Source organism: Poecilia mexicana, unplaced genomic scaffold (genome assembly GCF_051168715.1).
Source record: "Poecilia mexicana isolate PSO_F unplaced genomic scaffold, ASM5116871v1 scaffold_17, whole genome shotgun sequence".
Taxonomy (NCBI): Eukaryota; Metazoa; Chordata; class Actinopteri; order Cyprinodontiformes; family Poeciliidae; genus Poecilia; species Poecilia mexicana.
This window is the reverse complement of record NW_028263386.1, coordinates 27,233,616-27,257,400: the sequence shown is the minus strand read 5'-3', so window position 1 is coordinate 27,257,400 and position 23,785 is coordinate 27,233,616. Positions and strand designations below refer to the sequence as shown.

General features: G+C 40.7%; 1 protein-coding gene across 2 annotated transcripts; it reads left to right on the top strand.

The window, feature by feature from the left end:
- The first annotated feature begins 16,282 nt into the window (after positions 1-16,282).
- On the top strand, positions 16,283-20,283 carry gadd45aa (growth arrest and DNA-damage-inducible, alpha, a). Of its 2 annotated transcripts, none has more exons than XM_015012685.2 (4): positions 16,283-16,415; positions 17,990-18,091; positions 18,172-18,394; positions 19,343-20,283. In XM_015012685.2, the coding sequence occupies exons 2-4, from the start codon at positions 17,991-17,993 to the stop codon at positions 19,454-19,456; spliced, it is 438 nt and encodes a 145-aa protein (XP_014868171.1). In that variant the 5' UTR covers positions 16,283-16,415; position 17,990; the 3' UTR covers positions 19,457-20,283. The 2 variants fall into 2 exon arrangements, with proteins under 2 accessions (XP_014868171.1, XP_014868170.1); XM_015012684.2 differs by lacking the exon at positions 16,283-16,415 and adding an exon at positions 16,836-17,004.
- The last annotated feature ends 3,502 nt before the right edge of the window (positions 20,284-23,785 follow it).

Here is a 23,785-nt window from a genome sequence, read left to right as displayed (position 1 = left end):
GTTTGTTCCAGATTTGAGGTGCATAGAAGCTGAATGCAGCTTCTCTGTGTTTGGTTAAAGAGCTCAGACTTCACAGCCACACACTCCCTGTGCTACAGTGAAGGCCGTGACAGATTACAGAGCAACCAATAGAGCAAAAGCAGAATTTGTCACTGTCCGCGGCGGCGGATCAATGATAATTACCCGGCTGACATGAGTAAAGCTATAACTTTACAGGATCAAGAACAGGGAGAGAGGGAGATGAGGAAGAGATGGAGAAGGGATGAAAGGCTCTGGGCCACGCTTAGCTCCGAGCCGATCGATACTCTGTGAGGTATAGCTGTGACCGGCCCCGGGGCCCGGCCTTACAGAAGCTCAACAAGCCATTACTGGCCTCTCTCACAGGGCAGCCTGCTGCCTGGCAGTCCACAACCAGGATTTATCTGAGTGTGTGTGTGTGTGTGTGTGTGTGTGCGTGTGCATGTGTGTGCTGTTCCGAAAGGTACCACAAGGAAATCTGTTTGGTCTGGCAGGCAACAAATCACCATCAACCTACTAAAAGACTATTAAAGTATCAATTATGACCTAGCGAGGAGTCTTTTTAAACTTTTCCAAAGAGTCGGCGTGTGAGCTAGTCTCTCTGAGGTTTAAGGGACTTACTTCATGTTTCTTTCTGCACCATCCATAAGCAGCAGGTAATGCTTCTGTAAGCAGGTGGTACATTTAGTGAAACTGAAAGAGACTCATCTGAGCCACATTCAGATCAAATGTAAGGAGATAGTTAAATAATTCATCTAAAACCATTCTTACTTACCTCACCATAACTGCTGGACTCTTCACTCATCCTTCTTATTCCTATGTGCATCACACTTATCAATGCAATATAACATTTTTATCTCACTAATTCTTTCTTCAGCTTCTTTCTTATGAATACTTCTTCACATTAATTTTTCTCATGAAGAAGTGTGATTTCTATCACTAAAGTGCACACAGCACTTTAATCATATTTTAAAATTTGATATTTATTACTCTCAATGAAAAAATTGTAAAAAACAAATGTCAAAACTAAAAATTGTGATGAAACAGACTGGTTTTGGGGGTTTTAAACATCAATAAAATTGATTGTGGAATTCCCAATATCATTCATTTTAACTTTATTCCTTCTTCCAGTGGAACCATCTGATTGGGTTTGTAAGGTTTCTGGATATTTGTCCACTGAGACAGAACCTCTGCTCTGAGTCGCCTTCACCTCTAATCAAGACTGAACCAGGAAAACCCACAGTGTTCTGTCATGCTTTTTCCTGGAAAATCCTGCTCCAAAATTTAACTACCGAAAGTTATTCTGAACTGTTAGTGAACGGGATTTTGACATTTTAGTGTATTACTTGATGATGCATGCTACAGCTGCAAGTTTATCATCATGGAAAAAGTCTCCATGGTGTCACATTGTAACAAATTAGGCGGACAGGGCAACAGGGCAGCAGATTGGTCCATTCATCAGGGGAGAAATAGATCATGTCACTTCTGTCTGTTGTGCTGCTCCTGTGGGCCTGCAGACATGCGCTATATCAAATGGCACTGTAGGAAATGAGGCCTTCATGACACCTAATAGGTTTTACTGAGTGGATGATGACTGTATGAAACGTACCGGGAGATCACAGAACACAAAGTTTCACTAGTTCAGTTTAAGTCCATTGAAGACATTCCTTTAATCCTACTTTTATTTTGAAATGGATTCTGTTTGGCTTCCAGAAGCGCTTATTGCAGATGTCCCATCAACACCCCTGAGTCGAAGACCATTACCGATTGGAATGTGATTGTGTTTGTCTCGATGTTCCTCTTACATCAGAGTGTCTGACAAATGTCATTTTTGTAACCTCTGCAGGGTTCAGTGGACACGTTCTGTGACTGTATGAGAGGAAGGAGTCAGGCAGAGGAAGAGCGACAGGCAATCATTTCTCCGTGCGAGAGGCAGAGCGGGTAGGCGAGCAGATGAAAGCCCATTTTCCTCTGATTAAGTCCTTGGAAAACATTCCATTTGTCAGTGCCACGGCGGCTGAGACGGGCGGCGGCCCCGCACAGCCAGCCGACTGTATCTGTTGACTATGTATCTGCTGCGATTTACATCGCTCACTGACAACATCACCATTTCCCTCCTCTAATGTCCTCCTTCCTTTCTGTCTACACCTTCCTCCCCATCCCTCCAGCCCTCCCCTTGTCCTGCCACCTTGGCCGCCGCTTTCCCCTCCTTCCCCTCACAACCCCCCATCCCATCCGCAGTGCTTAATGCCTGCCGCCCCCTCTGCCCCCTCAACAGCCTATTTTTGTTTGATCTGCCCTCATTGCAAGGTTGGCTGCCACCAAAGAGGGGAGAGCAGAGAGGGACCCGGCTCTGTCTCCATCATAGTCATTTTCAATGTCATAAATTTCAATTTCCAATCTTTTCTCTCCTTTTTTTTCCCCACCTCCAAACACCTACCCCTTTTTTCCTACTGCACCCATCTTGGGAATTTGTCAATTCTGTTTCTCTCTGTCTTTCCCTCCTCGTTCGTTCCTACTCCCTTCTCTCCAGAAACACCTATTGGCTATTATCCCATCTCACGTCTTCCCCAGACCTCTGCCGCTCCAGGAATGCAATTTTCACCCGGCCGCATCTGTGATGAGATCCAAATGAAAGATCATTAATATCTGGTTCAAAAAGAAATGGAGTTTGTCTCCTATTTTAAATATTGCCATTTTCCCTCGTCGCGCGCTCGTCTGGCATTGTGGCGCTCCTCCTCGCCGCCAACACATCAGGGTGATACAGAGATGATCACTTTCTCTCTCTCTCTCTCTCTCAGCTGATGATTGCATATGGGAGCATGTGTATGTGCATTAAAAAAAAAAAAAGGTATTCGCTCTGTTTGTCTCTCCGAGGGTCTTTAAGTTGAAAACACTGACAGCAGCAAATGAAGCAGCTGGGATTGTTGTTGTGGGAGAAAAGATGGAGTGGCACCATTAGCAGAGACTGGGGCGAGTCTTTATCACAGAGTGCAGAATAAAGAGGAAGAGAGCGCAGAGGAACTGTTTGACTTTATTACCGTGGGCACAGAGGATCAGGATTTACTTTTTATCTTAGAAAACAATCAATGACACCTGCACTGACAGTAAAAGAACACATTAGGACTGTGAGGCAGACACAGTAATTACTCAGCTTAGTATTTATTGGGTTACATAATCAAGTTTACCCACATCTAATAAAGCAAGTTAACATCTGGAGGACTAGAAAATTGTTTTTCAACCTGAAGGATCTTCTTACCTGAAGATAACAGGAGGGCCAGATTTAGGAGTATTTGTTTCCTTGGCTAGCGTCACTTTTCTTGTCCTGCACAGACAGGCAAATTAAAACCGATTAAGAGTTAGGAACACATCAATTGCTTTTTTAAAAATAGTCTCCATGGTTGTCATTTTTAAACACTTCCCGATAAAACAGCATCATAAATGTGTTGGTCCGAAGACCACCCCAAAATGTCACAGTAACTATGGTCAGTGTGGTCATATTAACATGACATCATTACTTTGAGCCATTCTGATCTATTTTATTGTTTTAAATCTTTAAATATGTTGAATCAGAAAGCTATGAACTATTTGTATGTTTTTCATGTACTTAAACCAGATATGTCTAAACATTTTGTCTTGTGAGCCAAAATTGTCAACTTGAGGGTGAAAAAAAGTCATATTTTTAATAAAAACTTATATTGTGAATTTTTTTTTCTGTTGGTAAGTGATATTTAATCTACTGTATAGTCAAAATTGGGGAAGGGATTTCCAGATTTTAATATCTTGCAGATTAAGAGAAATATGTGTCGGGTTTATGTTGCTTGGTGTATGGAACTGAATAGATTGTGTCCTAGCAAAAAAAAAAAAAAGCAAAAAGTGTGCTTATCTAAAGATGAATCCTTTTATTTTAATAATATTGAAATTAGTCTGTTATCTTTCTGCTCCAATTAAAAATAAAATGCTTCCATCTGTATCAACCACTTGTCCCATTGGGCTAAATTTACATCACTTTTGAATTAAAGTCAACGCCCCACAAAATCAGTGCAGGGCCCGCCAGTGGCCCCACCGTCACACTCTCGAGACCCTCAATTTAACGTGTCAGATTTCTGGTGAAAACACTGAAGAGGAACATTAGGCGAGCGAAAGACTGCGAGGCGGGGAGAGGACACAGGGCCCAATGAAGCTGGGGTGAACTGAATTCCTATTCTTCCCATAACATGTGGCAAAGACAGACCATTGGATCAGATTTTTCATTAGCTAATATAACTGCATGACTTCTGACTCAAGCAGCATTTAACTGGAGCTTAATGGAGCTTTCAAAGACAAACAAATACAAATTCATTCCCAAAGTATGAAAGTCATTTAAAACTCACAGGCGTGGCTTTGATGAGAAACATAAACAAGAGGAAACAAAGTAAAATGCAATTTGGAAATTAATCAGCAATCATTAGCCTTGGAGTAGAGAGGAAGTCTCGTCCTCTCCACGCCTCGCCGTCTTTCGCTCGCCTAATGTTCCTCTTCTCATTGAGGCATCATGGGTAGCCCGCTCACTGCTCAGCCAAGCGTTGCCCATTTGCCTGCTGTCTCGCCGGCGCGCGCTCTAACCAAACTTTACCTCCTACCTGGCAAACCTCTGCGCTCCCTCCCTTTGCTCATTAGCATCGCATTAGCATTTCAGTTGACTTCAATCAGCTTTTAATTGAGTCTGCACACTTTTGTCTTCTTCACATCATCCTCGTCTCTTGGCAGGAGTTTCATGCTGTCAAGTTGATTCACATCAGCTGTGGATTTTTTTGTTTGTTTTTATTTAAAGCTGTAGTATGTCACTTTCATAAGAAATATAAGAAATATAAATACCCTGTTGTGAATTTTAAGGCTAATTAGCATGGCCACCGATGATTATCAGGAATATCGGTTTTCCTGTAATGCTAAGTTGTTTCTCCACTTTCACAAAGTTGTTTGACATCGCTAAGCCCCTCCTCCTGGCTCTGATTGGTGGATTTTGGTCAGGTTCGGTACACTTCTTTAGACAGCAATAGTAGCTCAAGGATGATGTGGAGGGGATCTATCTTTTCACAGATTATTTGTTTTGTACTGTACTGTCAGCTTTAAGTGAAAAGATTTGGGATCTGCATTAGAGAAAATGGTTTAAAATCAGATATTTGGGTGTTTCTTCACGTTTTTACTTCTTTCTGGTCTTATTGAAAGGTATACCCAGCTGTTTAACAGAACAACAGGTTGTGAGTTTTGCATGATTGTATGTCATCAGCATTTCCTTGTTTTAGAGTAGTGAAGCTCTCAGGGTGTGAAATTTGTCTAGAAGGACAAACCGTCTGCGTCGTATCGTGACAATGTCAGAAGTTCTCCTTTCACGTCAGTGAAGCTTGAATGGAGTCAAATGAGTTCCAGTCGTCTGCCTGGAAAAGGCCCAGTAATTAACCAGTTGAGTGGAGTAGGGCGAGGTCAGGCTCAGGCAATTAAGGAAGTGACAGCCCATCCAGCACGGCGAAGGGCCGAGGCCTCATCAGCGAACAGATATCCAAGGAAATACACACCGTTGGACCTTCATCCATGTCGGTTACAAGCAAATTCATTTAAATAAACACACTGGCTCTCTGGCAGCTGCTGTCAGCTGTGATCATTTCACAAACTAGAGCAAAACAGGCTTCTACCCTTCTTTTACCCTCTTTGATCTCATTTGTTGCTAGCAGGTAGAAAATTTTATTTTTTTTCAATTACAGTTTTTTTTTAATCAATGCAACTTTTGAAAAGTTCCAGATTATAATGATAACTTTTGCCTCTCCCCTCCTCAGATGGAAAGGTTCTGTCTGTGACCTCGAAGGTTGAAAATGTGCATCTGAAAAAACTGGATTTTAAGTTGATTAAAGCTGCCCTATTTAACTCAAAGGTGTTCAAAGTGAGGTCTGGGGGCCACTTGCGGCTCCTTGACTAATTTCTGTGGCCCCCAACCACATTTCAAGAATAAATTAGGACAAAAGTACACTTTTGAATTAAAATCTACTTACAAAACTATTAGATGCAAAACAAAATGTTCACATTTTCCAAGCTTTCAGATCTCCTTCTATTGTCATGGTAACTTGGACCACATCTACTCATTGACATGTACTCTAAAGTCCACCTTAGTGCACTCAAACTGCTTTTAAAAGCTCTGTTAAAACCTGGATAAATACAGCAAGTGTTTTATAATAAAGACTTATCTATATCTTATTTTTTTAGTTTTATTCAACTTGTGGATCCATGATCCTATTCCTATGAAAATATATAGATTTTATTTGTTTAAATAGAATAGTTCACAAGTACTTTATTGTTGAGACGGTTAAAATAAAAAATACAAAACATTTTGGTAATTTCAGTTTATAAAAACATATTTTTGGACTGCGAGTAGTTTGGCCCATGTAACAAAATGTTTCAACACCCATGATTTAACTTTTGTAAACAATGTTTTGTTTTATTTTTTACATATTTGTTAAAACTGACTCTTTGTTGTGACAGTATAACATGAGACAGAAAAGAAATGCAGTGCTGTCAGAAACAGCCAATCAGAGCCCAGAGCAGGGTCTTAGCGCTGCTCATTGTGCTGATGGGGGAGAAACAACTCACAGGAAAACTGTTCATCCGGCGTCATCAGTGGCCATCTGACCGCTTTAACAAGTATGTTTATAGAAATGACAAAGTCCAGCTTTAAAGCAGTGAGTTGGAGTGTGGAAGAGTTTGGTCAGCGTGTCTCTCTGTGGTTTTGCCTGACCTGGGCTGACCTGCAGGGATGCAGCCTGTAGCTCTGAATAATAAAATGTGCAGATAGATGAATGAGAAGTTTTCCCACTCAGAAAGCCGTTCTCTTTTGTAAAAGTATTCACCCCCCTTGTGGATTCTGACATTTCATCATGTTGCAACTACAACATTAGAACAAACCATTCACTCCACTTACAGCTGCAGGTCTTTGGATCTGCAGCTGTAAGTGGAGCAACCCCACAGCATGATGCTGCCACCACCATGTCTGAACAGCAGTTTCCAGTGAAAGCATTTTGCATGCAGACCAAATAGTTCCATATTGGTCTCATGAATTTATAAATGCTTTCATAAAATCTGTATCTGCCTACCCTGTTTATTGTCTTATAACCTGGCACAGCAAATATCTGTACACTTTATTCTTAATATTTTTAATATTCTTAGTTCTCATTTTGTCATTTTGTCTCCTGTATCTCGGCCCCTCCCAACCCCCCGGTCCTCAAACTCTCCACAGTGGATTGTGTGAATGTGTGTGAGGCAGTTTGAGGTAGTGGGAAACGGCGTCAGGCAGTTATAAATGACCATCATTTCCCAAACCACTCCGTTTGCCATTGTGGAGCGCACGTCGCCTCGGGGCGGATGGAGATGATGTGTGTGTGTTAGAGGGTGTGTAGGAGGATGTAAGGGGGGTAATGGAGGAAGTGACGGGGCTGCCTGTCCCAGAGGAACACCCTGACTGTGACGAGTAGCACAGATCCAGGTCCGGACAGCTCTGTAAAATCCAACATAACAAAACAAAGAGACGCTTGTAAGTTATCAAAAGCTGCAGAATAGGCAGAAACATCAGATGGGATTAATATTATTGCATTTGTCCATTAGTTATGGTTATTGTGTTCAGCAGAAGAAAGAATATTTTATTAGATTTAAGTATTCATTAATTCCTCAGAATCTTTGAATCCAGAACGGCTCAGAGTTCTGATTCGGTACTCTTTTGAATTTTTTCTCTTTTTTTCTATGTCAAAATCAATGGTTACAGTTTTGCAGCAGTAAGATAAACACAACTTTCACATGACTCTGACCAAACTTAGATTCCTATAAAACTTGATCAGAAATTTGCAGGAATCTATAAAGTTCTAGTGTTTGTTGAGACTTGGAATGGATCAAGATCAGATTCTCATGGTGTGATGACCTTAGTAGCCTGTCAAATTGTCAAATGGTGTTCTAAAACAGTATTATGTTAGTAAAAGTGATAAATTATCTTCCACACCATTACTATTTGCTGTTTCACAAGCTAAAATATTTCCGAACAGCCAATCTTATCATCCCTGTGTACCAGGGAGAACTGGAACGGGCTTCTTTTTTTTCAGCCAGCTTTCTGGCAGTGGTGAGCAAAAGGATTTAAGAGATTCTCTCTGAGTTTCTGAAAATGTTCTGCTCTCTGCTTGATCTGCTCTCCAACTGGAGTTTCTCCTTTTTATGTGAAGTTCAGCAGCATAATGCAGAGCTACATTTTGTCACCTTTTTGAAATGGCTCAAAATATCAGGCCCAAAAAAATCACCAATTCTTACTTTACAAAATATCTTGTAGGCAAATATTGACTTAGGCCATTATTTACAAAAAAATAAAATAAATAAAATAAATAAATAACTATCATCATGTTATTACCTTTGTTGTTTGAAGAAACATATGGAGTCTCTACTCAAATTGCACATTAAAACCCTGACTACGCTGAGGCTCCAATGCAGCAGATCATTTCCAGAACTTATTTGTTTTAAGGTTGCTCTGATAAGAGATTGCAGAAACGTGTGCCAACTAAACCCTGCTGCTTTCTGTTTTTTATTTTGTTTTGTTTTGTTTTTTGGTTTATTTTTTGCACATGCCTCCTCTTTGTCTCACTGGAAAGTCTCATCCAGCTTTGATGCACATTATAGAAGTCAACTCATTATTCTAACTTAAGAATCTTTTGTCAGTGGTATTTTCTCCTCTTTTAGCAGTTCAGGATTTCAAATTGCTAATGACGTTTGCCCGGGCTCTCTCCCGCTGAGCTTATATTATCCTCTTTTTCTTTTTCCTCCTTATGGTCTTTGGTTTCACTCGGAGCTCAGCCATTGTGATTAAATTGGTTTATGAAAAGCAGCTCCATGAAGGATCAAACTTGTGGACAGGTCTTTGGATGTGATGTGGTTACAGACAGACACAGTCTAAATCCGTTCACTGCAGCACTTCACTTTAATTAAATGAACAACTTCTCTCTGGTCTTGTTTTTTGTGTTGTTTTAAATGTAAAATGCAGGACTGCTGCCCAGACTGGAAGGTTAGGATATATTATGAAGTAATTGTCATTAAACATACAGCCAAAAGAGTTACAAAGCAGCTTCAGGACAACAAAGTCAATGTTTTTCAGTCCTGGTCCCAGTCCTGTAGAGAACTTGTGGGCAGATCTGAAATGATGTGTGTGAAGGAGGCCACCTTCAACCCTGACTCAGTTCCACCTGTTCTGTCAGGAGGAACGGACCAGAACTCCAGCAAACTACTGGGAGAAGCTTCTGGAAGAAAATTCAAAGGGTTTGATCCAAATCATACAGTCTAAAGCAACAAAATACTGAGGAGAGGTATGTAAACTTATCATTTGAAAGTAATTAATAAATACATCTCTCACATATACTTTCTCATTATTGTGGAATTCAGCACAGAGAAATAATTTTGGTAATTCTTACTGACCTGAAATGATTGGTCTGGTTTAACTTCGGACCAGCCAGGTTGGCCGTCAGAAAGCCGAACCCGCCACTGGTCAGAGAGCGAGGACAAAAAGCTGCATTGTGTTTTTATTTTGGTGTATGTAAACTTCTGGTTTCATCTGAAATTATTGATCATGCATCCCTCCTCACTTTAAATGTTCCTATAAATCATCCATCCATCCATGTGTGCATCATGTTTTTTCAGATTCCGTATGTTAACATTTTTGTAGGAAAGATCTGCAGCATATTAATGGTAAACTTTTGCATTTACAGTTTACAATGTCATTGTAACAGCATCATAGCCATCCTATTTTCATTGCAATTTGAAAAGTTAGCACTGTGTCTTTGTAGCTCAGTAGTGAAAGGAGCAGAAATGGTGAAGGAAAGTGCGACAGCTTGAATTGTCCAAAGTCCCAAACGTCTTCCACAGAGGCCTGTTTTCCTACAAGAGACAGGTGAGGAATAGAGAGGACTACTTATGGAGCCAAATAGCATGTGTTTGATGGCAGGCCCTTCTAAATCCCACACTCATCCATCATAAGTGGCATGCGTGGACTCTGAAGGCCTGATAATAGCCTTTTGCATTTTCACACCACTCTTTACCTCGTGGATTTGATCAGAAAGAAAGTGAGAGAGAGAGAGAGAGAGAGAAGAGAGAGAGAGAGAGAGAGAGAGAGAGAGGACGGAGTGGGAGAGGTGAGGAGGGTGAGAGTGTGTATATATTGTAATAGGGAGGCGGCAGGGGTTAGAACCCCTCGTCATCTCGCTTGCAGTCCTTCAAGACTGCTTGTCTTCTCTTCTTTTCCCCCCCTCGACATTTTAGGAAAATCACTCTCTGAATTGGAAAAGGGACCCCGGGGCCACAGGCGCAGGATCCGTGTTCTCTGGATAATTGACTCCCGTTGCCTGGTAATTCATCGCTTGCATATGCCAGCTAATTCATCAGGAAGAGGAGATGATGCCGACCTCGCACCATGGCCCTGCAGCCCCTGCAAACGCACTCACACACACGCACACAGTCGTATTTTTATGACTTGTAGGGACTTTACATTGACTTCCATTCATTTTCTACAGCCTAACCCTTACCATACCCCTAGCCCTTACCATCACATACTGACCCTTACTCTAAACCTAACCATCACAGACCTAACCCAAAAACAGCATCTCCCTCATGGGGACCAAGAAAATGTCCCATGAGGGGAAATGTTCCCCACAACCCCACATTGTAGACAGAAATAGGTTCCCATAAGGATATAAAAACCAGGTACACGCACACACACACACACACACCCCCACACACACACACACACACACACACACACACACACACACACACACACACACACACACCCACACGTCCTTGTACATACACACACGTGTGGGCGCATTCATACCTCAACACTTACCTGACGTTTGTAATAAATTGCATACATGTATGCACAAAAAGCACATCCGTAGCATGGAGGGCCGAGTTCACCCTCCTCCACCTCCAGCCTGCCCAGCAGAGCCAGGAGCCCAGAATGAGAGGAGGGAGCAAGTGGCAAGTTAGAGGATGAAAAGTCCAAAATGATAAATGGGCCGCATTGTGGCATTATGAATGAATTATACCTCGGAAATACCTTGAGCAGTGGCGACTGTCAGCAGGTATCTATACTAATCTGGGTGAAATTATGGCCGTTTTCAACATGGAGGAGGCCGGCAGAGAGCCGTACAGAATTAATTGAGCAATCAGGCCATTAGAGAGAAGCATCATACTGAGCCCCATTTCTGATGCAACAACATTCATCACTGCTGACCAGGATCCCGCCTGCTTTCTTCTTTCTCTTCTCTCTTTGCTCGCTCAAACAGAACCTTCCCATCTCCGACCAGATTAGGAACTGGGCGCCAACAACAACAAAAGCTATCTTTTGTCTTTTTCCCGTGGCCGTGTCAGCGCCACCTCTATTTATCACTGTTGTCACGCAGTCTTAAAACTTTCAATTTGCACACCTCTTCCCATTTGTTTTACACCCCAGCTCCCCGGCCCCATCGGTGGGTCCGTGTTAAATTTTCAAATGAAAGTACATTAGCAGAAACCCGTCCAGTGATGAATGAGGCAGACTGCACTGCGAGGCGCGGGACATTTGTTTGTATTGTTGGTTTCTGTTTAAAGTCTATCTGGGGGTCCTGACATAATGGTGTGGGGTTAGGATGTTTTAGTGAATGGGACTGCTGCTGCTCTGGAATCACTGCTGGATCAGCTGCAGTTTAGACAGATGAGCCGTTTCTGCACTGAAACACAGAGGGAGGTAAAATGTGATCTGTGGGTCTGCTGAGGAGTTACGGAAGCCCAAGTGGCTGCACTAACATTGGACTTGATGAAACCCAGTGGAGCAACACCAGCAGATGACATGTTTCCACCAATCATTACCATGGAAACGACACATTGGACCATAAGCAATGTGGATTCTGGGCCTCTCCACTCTTCCTCCAGACTCTGGGACCTTAACCTGTAAATAAAATCCAAACTTTATTTTAATCTGAAAAGAAACTTTTGACCACTGAGCAGTCTTTTCTCCTTAAAGCTGCAGCAAGTTACTTTTATAAAATAAATAAATGTTTGCATATAGTTGTTGAAACTACCACCATGTCTGACAGATTGGTGTGAGATAGTTAATCTGTGAAAAAATCAAATTACTTTTCTTTCTCACGCTCTCAGTTCTAACTACAAACAACCAATCAGATGCAGTAGGAGGATCTCATTGCTGTCAATCATGCCCCCCTCCTTGATCTCTGCTACCACGTAGCTTCTTCCCATCAGCAGATTCTGTCGCTAGTTAGCATGGCCACAGATGATGATGGATAAACAGTTCCGATAACGGTGAGTTGTTTCTCAACTATTGACACATTTAGGAGCAACAACATGAGATTAATTGACAGCACTTAGCCCCTCCTCCTGACTCTCATTGGTTGTTTTTGGTCGGGTATTGGTGCATTTCTTCGGGTGGCAGTAGCAGCTCAGGGAAGAGGTGGAGGAAATCAATGTTTTCACACATTAGCTATTTCATATTATTATGCCACAACATGGTGACAGTTTTAACAAATATGGGAATAACTTATTTTGTATGAAAGTCACATACTGTACTGTGACTTATTACTTGGAATGTGACAGTTGCAAACCTTGTTTCTGGACACATCTGTTCAAGTTGCCTTGCTTAAACTCCAGTTCCAGTTCATGCCTTGTGAATCTTTCCCCAGTCTTTTGAATAGATTGAAATTACCCTTTTATGCCTTTTTAGAAATATTGTAGTATCTAAGATACCAAATGTTTTATATAACCAACTTTACAGAATTTATCCAAACTTTACAGATTTTTAACACAAGGCATGTTTTAACATGAATGCTGGAAAAAAGGCTGTTACACTTGACGAATGAAAATATGGAACTGACTTCCTTTATCTGTAGAAGAGTATACAGCATAGTTACGCCAATTGCTAATGGGGATCCAAAAAACAAACAAACAACTGCCATAGTTTTTCCTTCCACAAAACTTTCCATTAAAATACCTGGAATTAGCACTCTCAACAGCAAGTTTTTTTCTGACATAACAGAATATTGTCATTGAAAAAGAGAAATAAAATGATATCATACCCTGCTTATATATTAAGCATTTATTATATGTAGCTTTCCTTCCTGTAGCAAACTGTCGGTCTCTGTTCATGTGCAGCTGCCATGTCTACAGTATTTCCGTTGAGTACGTACCCATACCCCATAGATATTCTCTATTTAAATCTCTTTATTTTATTCTAATCTAATGTGATAGCAAAATTATCAGAAAATCTGAATTTAGGGTTTTCAGAAGCAGCAAGACACAAAGAACAGAAGTGAATGCTTGAAATATTTCAGTGAATAATAGTTTGGTATGATTTTTTTTAGATGAATTACTTAACTAAATTAAGCATTTGATTATAGTCTAGTTTTCTGAGGCATTTTCTGTTGCTATAGACAAGAATGCTAACTATATATTTAAGTCGAACCTTGATTGTTTTGCCATGTGTTCACAATCCAGTTAAGCTAAACATGTTCATTGTCATAAATCACATCCTGATAGTTCTCAGACTTCTTCACATCAAACTAGATCACACTCGCAGTTTTTAGTTATAATTTAGGCCACTTTTTTCCTTTTATTTTTTTATTTATACCATGCATATTTATCATTACTGATTTTAGCTTTTAAAAGTACTGCTTTTCTAAGACTGCAGATATTTTTTCATTGAGTCATTAATTTGTTTATTTTACAAATATGTTTCCCCAGAGTATTTAATAATTTTCCTGAAAAAATTCAATTACAATTTATACAAATAAACACGTTTCTAATTCTGCCCCAATAAGCCTGATTTGCTATGAATTAACTCTTGAAGATATTTTTGATCTTCCAAATATTTCAGAGCTGTTAAACTCGCTGATCTGAGCTGATTCAGATGTTCTCTCACAGCTGCTAAAACCGGGAAGGTTTCTTCAGATATCTGACCTCTGCCTCCCTCTAGTGGACAAGCCAAAACTGCAGAAACGACATCCAAAACCGCAACGAAAATAATACACGAAAAAAATAAAGCAAACACAAAGGGATGCACTAACAATATTAGCAATACTAAAAATAATGAACAGAATATATATTGCCATAGAAAATATGGCAAGATCTAAAGGACACAATAAAAAGCAAGTTGATTATCAAAAAAAACCAAAAACCATTGGATCAAATCACATTGAGATTTAAACATTGACTATCTCAAGAGAAGTATCTCATGATTTAATGTAATGTATGCTCCTTCCATAAAAACATCTCCTATGTATACATCCGAACATACCTAGCAGCTGACTCCCAGTCTGGTCAGTTCCCTAAAGCCATCTATGCTCAGATGGAGCAAATGGGTCTTCCAAATGGACCATGACCCTAAGCTTACAGGAAGTGGTTAAAAAGTGGCTTTAGGACAAGGCTTTGTGATCTCAGTCCTTTAGAGAATTGGTCTGAAAAGTTGTGTATAAGGTGCCCTTTAAACCTGACACCCTTCCATTGTTTCTGTCATGAGGAACGACCAAAACTCCAGCAAACTACTGTGAGAAGTTGGTGGAAGGAAGCCAACAGGCTTGACTGAAGTCATGCAGTTTAAAGGTAATGTTACTAAATGAGTAAACTTATGATTTAGAAGATATAAATAAATAAACTCCTAACATATTATTTCTCTCATTATTGTGGCATCTAGCAATGATAAATAATTTTGGCCGTTCTAGCTGACCTGAAACATGAGATGTTTGTTCTGATTTGACTTTAGACAATAATAAAAAAAAAAAGGTGTGTGTCTTTTATTTGGTGTATGTAAACTACTGATTCCATTCATGTTGATGTCAATGTAAATAGACCTAGAAGGTGGTGTGCTTTTAATGCAAAACAGAGAGAGGGCAAGGACTTCAGAAGTAGAAGCTGAGAACTTGGTTGTGTTACGCCTCCTGCTGGAACATACTAAAACTGCCTTAATTCAGAACAGTTTAGATCACTTTATTAGTTTTTCGGGTTTGCAAATACACTAAAACAAGATGTTATCCACAATTAGTGATATATCACACTTCAGTAGCAAACAGGCCCCTAAATCAGCATCTTTAGCTGAATCCTACACACAGTGAAGAACAACAAACATACAGAAACTACAACACTTTTACTAGTTTGTGTCTTTCAAATAACAGGCTTTTCAAATGATCACACCTTTGAACCAAGAGATTGAACAGATTCCTCAGCTTGCGAAACAGGTAAAAGCTTAATTTCAAAAACATTGATCAGACATTAACACCAGAGAAAAAGAGGAGTGTGAAAAAGAGGAAGATGAGAAGGAGAGTCCACAGTGGACAGCAACAAGGACGAGATAGTCAAACCAGACTAAAGAATGAGGGTTTTCAGGTACTGCAAACTAGAAATCCAATATGTCTGCCTTGTATATAAAACTTAATGATGACCAAATATGGGAGAAAAAAAGATATTTGCACCTCTGAGATTGTGTTTCTCATTATTACATGCCCACAGTACTACACAACCTCCTTTAGAACATGTTGATTCAATGTTTGGAAATTCAAGATATGTGAGTGGCTAGGCTAACTGATATTAGTAGTACATGCTATTCATACTAATATGAATTCATATTAACATGTGTTGTTAATCTCCTAATTATCAATTGATGAATCACATTGGTTTTCTTGTTGGAACAAGAACCCTGGTAATTTTGGCTTAATATTAATTAAAACACTAGGGGGCAGCATAGTTTTTGTTATGTTTTTTTTTTTTTCTTTTAGATCCTCAGCATATCTTAGTCTTTATTCTTGTATTCTTGTGTTGGTTCATATTTTGAGTTAGGGTGAATTATAAAATTTTACATTTTAAAGTCAAACCAGAATAGCTCAACAACAGAAAAGGTCGGGTAATACTTTGTATGCTGGTTTTGTATTTCATTTGAGCTTTTTGAGTATCAGTTTATTCATATAGAGCCAAATGCCAAAACATGTCATTTCTTTGTGATATGTGGCCTCTTACAGAAAAACAAATCCTAATATAATGCATTCTTTGAACATGCATTTTTAAAAGAAAATAAAAACAAGCAAAACAGAATAGCATGGGAAATGTCTGAACAGTAAGTTATTGCTGAGTGGGTTTTATTGAGCCGGTTTTTCCACATGTTTCGAAGTTTTGTGTTTTCAGTTTTCTTTGAGCTCAGCTCCATCTTCCGGTCACTCTCGCGCCAGTCCCTTGTATCTCGCGCGCTGCTTCCGGGAGGGGATTCGCATTCTCCACGACAGACCAATCAGAGGACAGGTCTCCCAGGAAGCGTCCCGTTGCTATGAGGCTGTGCTGAAGGTTATAGCAGTTCTGGACCGGCAGTTGGGGTGAGTTCTGCACAAAAGTTAAAAGCAACATGAATCGTTGCTAACTTAAATAGCCAGGAAAAGGAGGAAATATTATTTTGAACCTATATCTTAAAATTTTCGCGTCTTCTTTATATTAGCTTGTTTTTTACACAGTCTTGGGGCTACAGAAAACCCGAATCAGACGCAACAGAGGAGGAAAGTTAGAGGATATTAGAATTCCTCCATTAAAACGAATACGATAATTATCAAAGGTTTTTTGTGTCAGAGGCTCGAGACAGCTGAAGTTTCGGTAGTAACTCGACTACACACGGACACGCCTCTCACCGGGTTTCTGTCCAATCCCATCGCTATTAGTTCTGCAACCGACCTATCATCGCAGCTATGTAAATCGTCTCTTGAATACTGCTGTCTCGGGACTGTTTTAATGTGAAGCTGTCAGATTTATCTGTCAGACGCAGCGTAGTGGAGTTCAGATAAAGAGTCAGTAGAGTCCGAGAAATCTCCAGCAAAGCTTGGCTGTTCGCTACTTTTTTTGCAAGACGGTCGGATTGAGTTTAATGTACAACATGACATTTGAGGAACTAAGTGGGGATTATTCTCAAGAAAGGTAAATGTCGTTTGTTATGCATGATTTATTTAGCATAAGTAGCTTTGTTCCACAGTAGATGACACCGTAATAGCACCGCTCTTACGGATAAAAGCCAATATGGAGCTGCAAAGTTTCTGTAGATGGACTGGTTTGAGCTTAATGTAGTATATCAGACTCGGTATTGTTTTTTTGTGTTTTTTTAGGTTCATATGCTGTTTAAAGTGACTTCAGCCTTAATATTAGTTAAGGCTCTCTAATAGCCTTAGCTAATATTAAAAGTATTAGTTACAATTCTCTTAAACGGATCAGGTGGTTAGCAAGAAGATTTATGTGTCGTGTCGAGTTCCAATATTTCTCCTTGAGTTCTGCACTTCACGATGCATTCAAGTACACCTCGTACAGTAGATTGTCTGTATCGAAAGAACCATGACATGATGTAATGTCACCGCTGTTTCTGCAACATTTCCCGAACAACAGCCATACTTAGCTATTGCTACTGTTGTGCTTTGATCGTTATTAGTTGATCAAAACTCTTTGAAATACTTCGCTATAGTAAAATCATCCTTATCACTATCAACCTAAAATCTAATTTAGGAACTTTGAATATTTTTTAATAGCAAAGTCGGACTGTCTGATTTTTATTATTATTATTTTTTTTTTCTTTCACCAAAAGTAATTTTGGCACAAAACATGGCCAGTTATTATTTTAGGACCATTATCTTAGGAAGGTGACTATCTTTAACTCAGTAAAAAAAATGCTTTAATCTTTTAATGTCCATTTACACCAGTGAAAACACTTGAAAATCTTACTTTTATAGTGTTGAATAATATCTGGCTGACCTTTTGGATCACATTTGACTTTGTTTCACTGTTGGTAGTCTATTGCACAACTTGACTTGAATGCAGCGTGGAGTCTAAATGTGGTGGGGAAAAAAGGCTGTTTGACACAGCACCATTAACGCAGCTCCAGCGACATGAACATGCATGTGTCTGTGCTTTGCAGAATGGATACGGTGGCGAAAGCCTTGGAGGAAGTCCTCACCTCTGCCTTGCCACAGGGCTGTATTACGGTTGGCGTCTACGAGGCAGCCAAGTCCCTCAACATGTGAGTACAGACTGTGTTGCTTGTATCTCTAGCAGGGTTTGCTGGTCGCTACCTCGCCTTAACGCTTTCCTCTCCAACAGAGACCCTGACAATGTGGTGCTGTGCATCCTAGCCACTGATGAGGACGACGTTAAAGACGTGGCCCTGCAGATCCACTTCACGCTCATTCAGGCTTTCTGCTGTGAAAACGACATCAACATCCTGAGGGTCAACAACACCCACCGGCTGGCAGAGATCCTGGGGGGAGGCGGAGGGAAGCAGAGTGGCGGGGAGCCCATGGACCTGCACTGCGTCCTGGTCACTGTAAGTGCTGCTCGCCGTGTTTTCTGTTCTGTTCGGCTGTAATTGTGTCTTGGATGGAACCTTTGATCTCCTGGCTGTTGGCACGTGAGCGAAACTCTTACTCACAGGGGAACTTGTCCGCACTTGTTCCTGTGCCTGTGATAAAGCGATGGCAGAGCTCCTCCTTCTTCTGACTTCTGAAGAATTTCATGTGGAATCTGTTGTTATGCAGAAACAGGAGCTGGCAGAGATCTGACTCAGGGATGAAAGAAAGACATTTGCTAGGATTCTAGCAGCGTTTTACTTTTTTTTTTTTTTCAGCACATCTCCGTTTAACACAGCGATGTTACTTGTGGTTTTGTCCACTTGTTAGATTTTATTCATTCATTGTTTGAATGATTCTTGTCTTGAATGTTTAGGGAAACAGTGGGTCTGGCTGCCCTGCAGTGTCAGGTGAAATTTACCCTCAGAATAGGTGGAAAGTGAGAAATTCCTCCTGTTGAACAGTTGACTTTGTGGTAGACTATATATAATCGGTGTAGTGGAAAGTAAAGGCACACAGATAAATCAGCTGGCGGATAAATCAGCTCTGGTTTTCTTAATTTTGGGAGATCAATCAATACTTACACGTGAAACCGATGTGATCTGGATCTAATCTAGCTCTGCAAAGGTCTGAAAGTCAACCACTGTCACCTTTTGCTCTTCAGTGACAGAGGACTCACCGTTAGCTCCGCCCACCAGGTCACGTCTCCATGGTGACCACCCCACTGTTGTAAAGTTGTTGTCACTATATTTAGCGACTTTTGAGACAAAAAAAAAATCGTTATGCCTACATCTGAACATCCGGCTTTTTAAAGATCAGCTATAAAACTGTAATCGGTGCGCCCCCTGGTGGAAACACCACAGCAGCCAAACTGAGCCAGAGATGGTGTTTGGATGATTAACTTCAGTTTCCCTTCTTGCTTTCAGAGCCCTCACTCCACATCATGGAAGGACCCCGCTTTGAACAAGCTGAACAGGTTCTGCAGAGAGAGCCGCTGCATGGACCAGTGGGTTCCCATCATCAACCTGCCTGAGCGATGAGCCCCCCCAGACCGCGCCGCAGCGAGGAGACCCTGTCCAGAGCCAAATCATTTCTGCACAGGAGGCATGCTTTAAACCCCACCTGACACCATGCTCCCACCAGAGAACCAGGTCTACTGCAACGCTGGTTGCAGAGAGCACAAAAAAATCAAAACAAAAAAAAAAACAAGAAAGAGAAAAAAAACATGCTGTCAGTGTGGGATGTGTTCAAAACCAAAATAAAAAAAAAAGCGTGGGGTCGGAATTTCCACTTCGAACTGGGTTTGTTTGGAGTTAACGTCCGCGGGCCTTGGCGAGCGGGAGGAGGCGGCGGACTCTATTCGTCTGGAGGTGGAAGTGTTACGAAGCGTGTGTGCTTTTCAGTGTGACGCCCCGCAGACGAACACAAGGACTGTACGCTGTTTGTTTGGCAACGTCTCCGTGGCGATGGGGAGGACCGGGGCAGCGACCCCGGAGCACGGAGCTGCTGAGCCGCTGAGCGGACCCAGGCCTCAGGCTCTCTGCAGAAATAAAGCACTTGTTGAAACACTAGAGCTGCTGCAGTTTAACTTATTCATCACAGCCGTTCATGTTCAGGTTGATGTTCTGATTTCAAAAGGGAAAACCTTCATTCTGTTTGTTTACTGTTTATTCTATATCTATCAACACACCAGCTGTTTTTTTGTTGTTGTTTTATTTTTTTCTAAGTGAACTAGTTCTTTTGTTCAAATTTAAGTTATTTCTAATTATATTTATGCATATTTATGTTATTATTTTTTTTACAAACTTGCACGATTTGAATATCAGACAAATGTTTTCCTGTCAATAAAATCTTCTTGGAAACAAAATGTAAAATGTGTGGGGTTGATTTTTGTTTTGTTTTGTTTTTTTGCTGAATGCTGAGCTGCAGTGAAAGAGAGCATCACGTGTGGATGGCAGGGGGTCAGGCTGGCCACTGTGGCCCTGCTGTGGCCCCGGTGCCATACCTGGCCTAAACAGAACAATGAGCGGCACAACCCGCCCGCTGCTCAGGCTTCTGCCACGGTCAGCAGGACCGAGCGCATTCATCCAAACAGTTCAACAACTCTCTAAAGAAAAGCGTGTAACAGAGACATCAGGCTGTGATTGTCTAAGATTTGAGCGACTTAAGTTTTGATTTGGCGGCTCCTGAACTGCTGCAGGTCAGAAGAGAGCAGAGCAGAAACAGTTTAGTCAGTGGGTGGTTTCTGGTATGCAGGCCGTTGTATAAGCCCTTCTGAGCCGCTGACGCCTCCCCTCCTCCCCCTCTTTATCCATTAGTCACATGATCACACCAGCAGGTGATCTTCCAGAAGCTGGCTGCTGGTGACGTCACTCAGCTGATGCAAGGCAGGCAACCCCCTCTGAAAGTGCCAAGTCATAATCTGGGCGAAAGGGTGAAACGGAGTTTCACAATCTAGGTCATGTGAAAGCAGCCAGTGGAAGATTTGCAGAATTTCAGGTTAGAAAAAATCATTAATGAGGCATTCATTTTTGCTGTGTCACTTTAAAAAGTTTGCACACCCCACGAAAAGTTTCAGTTCTTTGGAAAGAAATTTTCACATTAATGTATAAATTTCTATTCTTTCTCTGAGAAAGACAATTATGCAACTATACCGTAACCCTTCCTAAAGCTGTTCTAACACAGTTTAGCTGAAATAAGTTGAGAAACTTATTGTTGATCTCCTGTAGCAGTCTGTATTACATCAAATTTGAAGATGGCTCTGACTGAAGACTCTATTTTTCTGAAAGTTTCATAAAGATGATGCTCAGGGCTGTCCATACGTTTCTTGATTGTATGCTTATGTAAAAAAAGTACAAGTTTATGTCATAAACATATACATTTTTATTTGTATAAAAATATATATAAATAAATATATTTATTTATTTGATAACTGATTGTGCAGTTATCAAAAACAGAACTAGCATACTGCGACACAAGAGATGAGCAGCTGAGCAGGATGACTTTTGGGGTTTTTGTAGCCACCAACCAGTCTGCAGAAAGTCTGTCCCACTCCTCACTTTCAAATCTCCCCTCAACAAATTACATCATCTGAGCTTTGACTAGGCCGTGATCAGCCAGACTGAAGCATGTTGACAGTTCTGAAAGTTTTAAATATCCACAGTGGAATGGCTGATGTTAAACTATTTTTGGACATTTTTTTTTTTAATTCCTCACCGGACTCACAAAGTGCCAGGATCTCTTTTAGTTCTGCTGATCACTTTGACAGTCAGCAGAACTAAATGAAATGTCTGGAGTTTGAAAACAGAAAGCCATTTGCCTCTGAGCTGATGTGACTGTATGTGATATTAAGTGGAAATGAATGTTCTAAGTTATTCGTCACCAGAAAAAACATTTTTTTTAAAAATACATTTTACAGGAAATATTACAAGGTTTTTACTTCAGTGTCCTTCCTCGGTTTCCGCTCTGCCTCACTACATTTTCCAAAACCCACTGGGAGCGCGCAGCATAAAAAGTGCAATAAGAGAAGTCTATTTAGCAGTTGCTATTTTCCTGCTTTAATGGATATAATATTCTTTCATTTTTGGTGTACTGCATAAAGCCACCATTTGTGCGTTTATCTGATTGAACATAAAGTCTTCATTACTCTCCCTCCAGCCTACAGACAGTTACTGCCCTGCTAATTCTAGCCTTTAGAAATCATTGGAAAGTCCTTAAGGCTTTTCAGGAATGTGTGACTCAAAGTGTTTCTTTGCCTTCCAGCCGCTCCTCAGGGCTCCATGGTGTCGGTTGGCTCTAAGTGAAAGGTCACCTGTCCTGTGACTGGGGGGGTGTGACGCTCTCTGATGTAACACAGTATTGTTGTGATCGGAGGCTGAAGGTTATTTTAAGCCTCATGTTACAAAAAGTTACTCGCAAAAATGTGGAAGAGTTCAAGGGTTGAACCAGAACCAGACATGGAGAAGCTGCATTCAGCTTCTATGCACCACAAATCTGGAGCAAACTTCCATAAAACTGCAAAACAGCAGAAACACTGAGTTCCTTTAAATCTAGAATTTCATTATGTGTGAACTGGTAACTGGACTTGATTAAAATTTTAAATCGAGTTCATTGCAAGGTTTGTAATCAATTAATCACATTTTAATCAAAAATCAGATGTCAACAAAATAAGCAATATTTTCAAGTCAGAAACCCTTTTTGCTGCTAAATTATTGCATAAATAGACATGTAGCTTTGCTAATAAGCTAACTAATTTAAACTACAACTTGAAAATAACAACTTTTCCCATCAGATCGGTTTGCAGAAGTTGCTTGGATTTACAGGCGTACCAGACACGAGTGAATTGATTAAATGCGCAAAAACTGTTGACAGGTCAAAATTCATGTAATTAATTAATCAAAAATAAAGCATTAAAGTCTCGTCCCCAGGCTAGTGAAGCATTTAACTGTCAGATATGAAATAAATTCGGGAGGAGTATGGCCTTGTAATGAGAACATTTCATAACAAGACATAAAAATATGCTCCTCTGCCAGATCACGACTTATTAAAAAGTCAGAAAGGGTTCCAATTCATCTCACAGTTTCCTGTAGACGACATCTAAAAATCCCAAGACATGTTCCTGTTTTACTGTTACAACCTTTCATCTTCATAAGAGAAGATATTTTGGTTTAAATGACATATAAATCTTATTATAACAAGTTTTTTTTTTTTTTTTTTTTATCTTGTTGCAAAAATAAAGCTTTCTATCTTAAGCCAGATACTGCTCCTGAATTTATCTCCAAGCTGTTGCGGTTAAATGTTTCTGAACTGGTGTGAACACATGATCACAAGAAAGCTTCCTTGATCTTGATCTTCTTTTTGCAAGGCAGTAAAATAAGCCCTAATTATTTCTTTCATTCTGGTTTGGTCGTTTCAGCACACCAGCAGACCAGTGCCAGCTCAGTTTTGCAGAGTAAGTGGAAAGTCTATAAAATGCTGGCAGAGGTTCAGGAGGGGCCACAGTTTCACATCTAGAGATCCCCATTCCCTGAAAGAGGAACCAGGAGCAGAGCAACACGTAGAGGCTGCTGCCAGCAGCTCCTCCTGTCACCAAACTGAGACGCTACTTGGGCTTTGTTATAGTTGGGATGTGAAAGAGTGAAGGGACTAGATAGCCGAACCTCTGCAGCCTGCCCCATTACACACACCCACACACACGCACACACATACACACACCCTTTTCTGTCCCAGCGCAGCACATTCCAACACACTGACACCAGAACCAGGAAAGCTTTTCACAGCGGGACCGGAGGCCCCCACTGGCAGGCAGAGAGACTGCTGGTTCCCAACATTCAGGCTGTTGGACCGGGCTTACACTGGGCTTATTTAGC

Excerpts from the sequence above, each read along its gene's own strand:
- gadd45aa (XM_015012684.2), top strand. The coding sequence starts at position 16,955 with ATGTACAACATGACATTTGAGGAACTAAGTGGGGATTATTCTCAAGAA. Across the intron at positions 17,005-17,989 it reads GGGGATTATTCTCAAGAAAG|AATGGATACGGTGGCGAAAG; the intron begins GTAAATGTCGTT and ends TGTGCTTTGCAG. Across the intron at positions 18,395-19,342 it reads TGCACTGCGTCCTGGTCACT|AGCCCTCACTCCACATCATG; the intron begins GTAAGTGCTGCT and ends TCTTGCTTTCAG.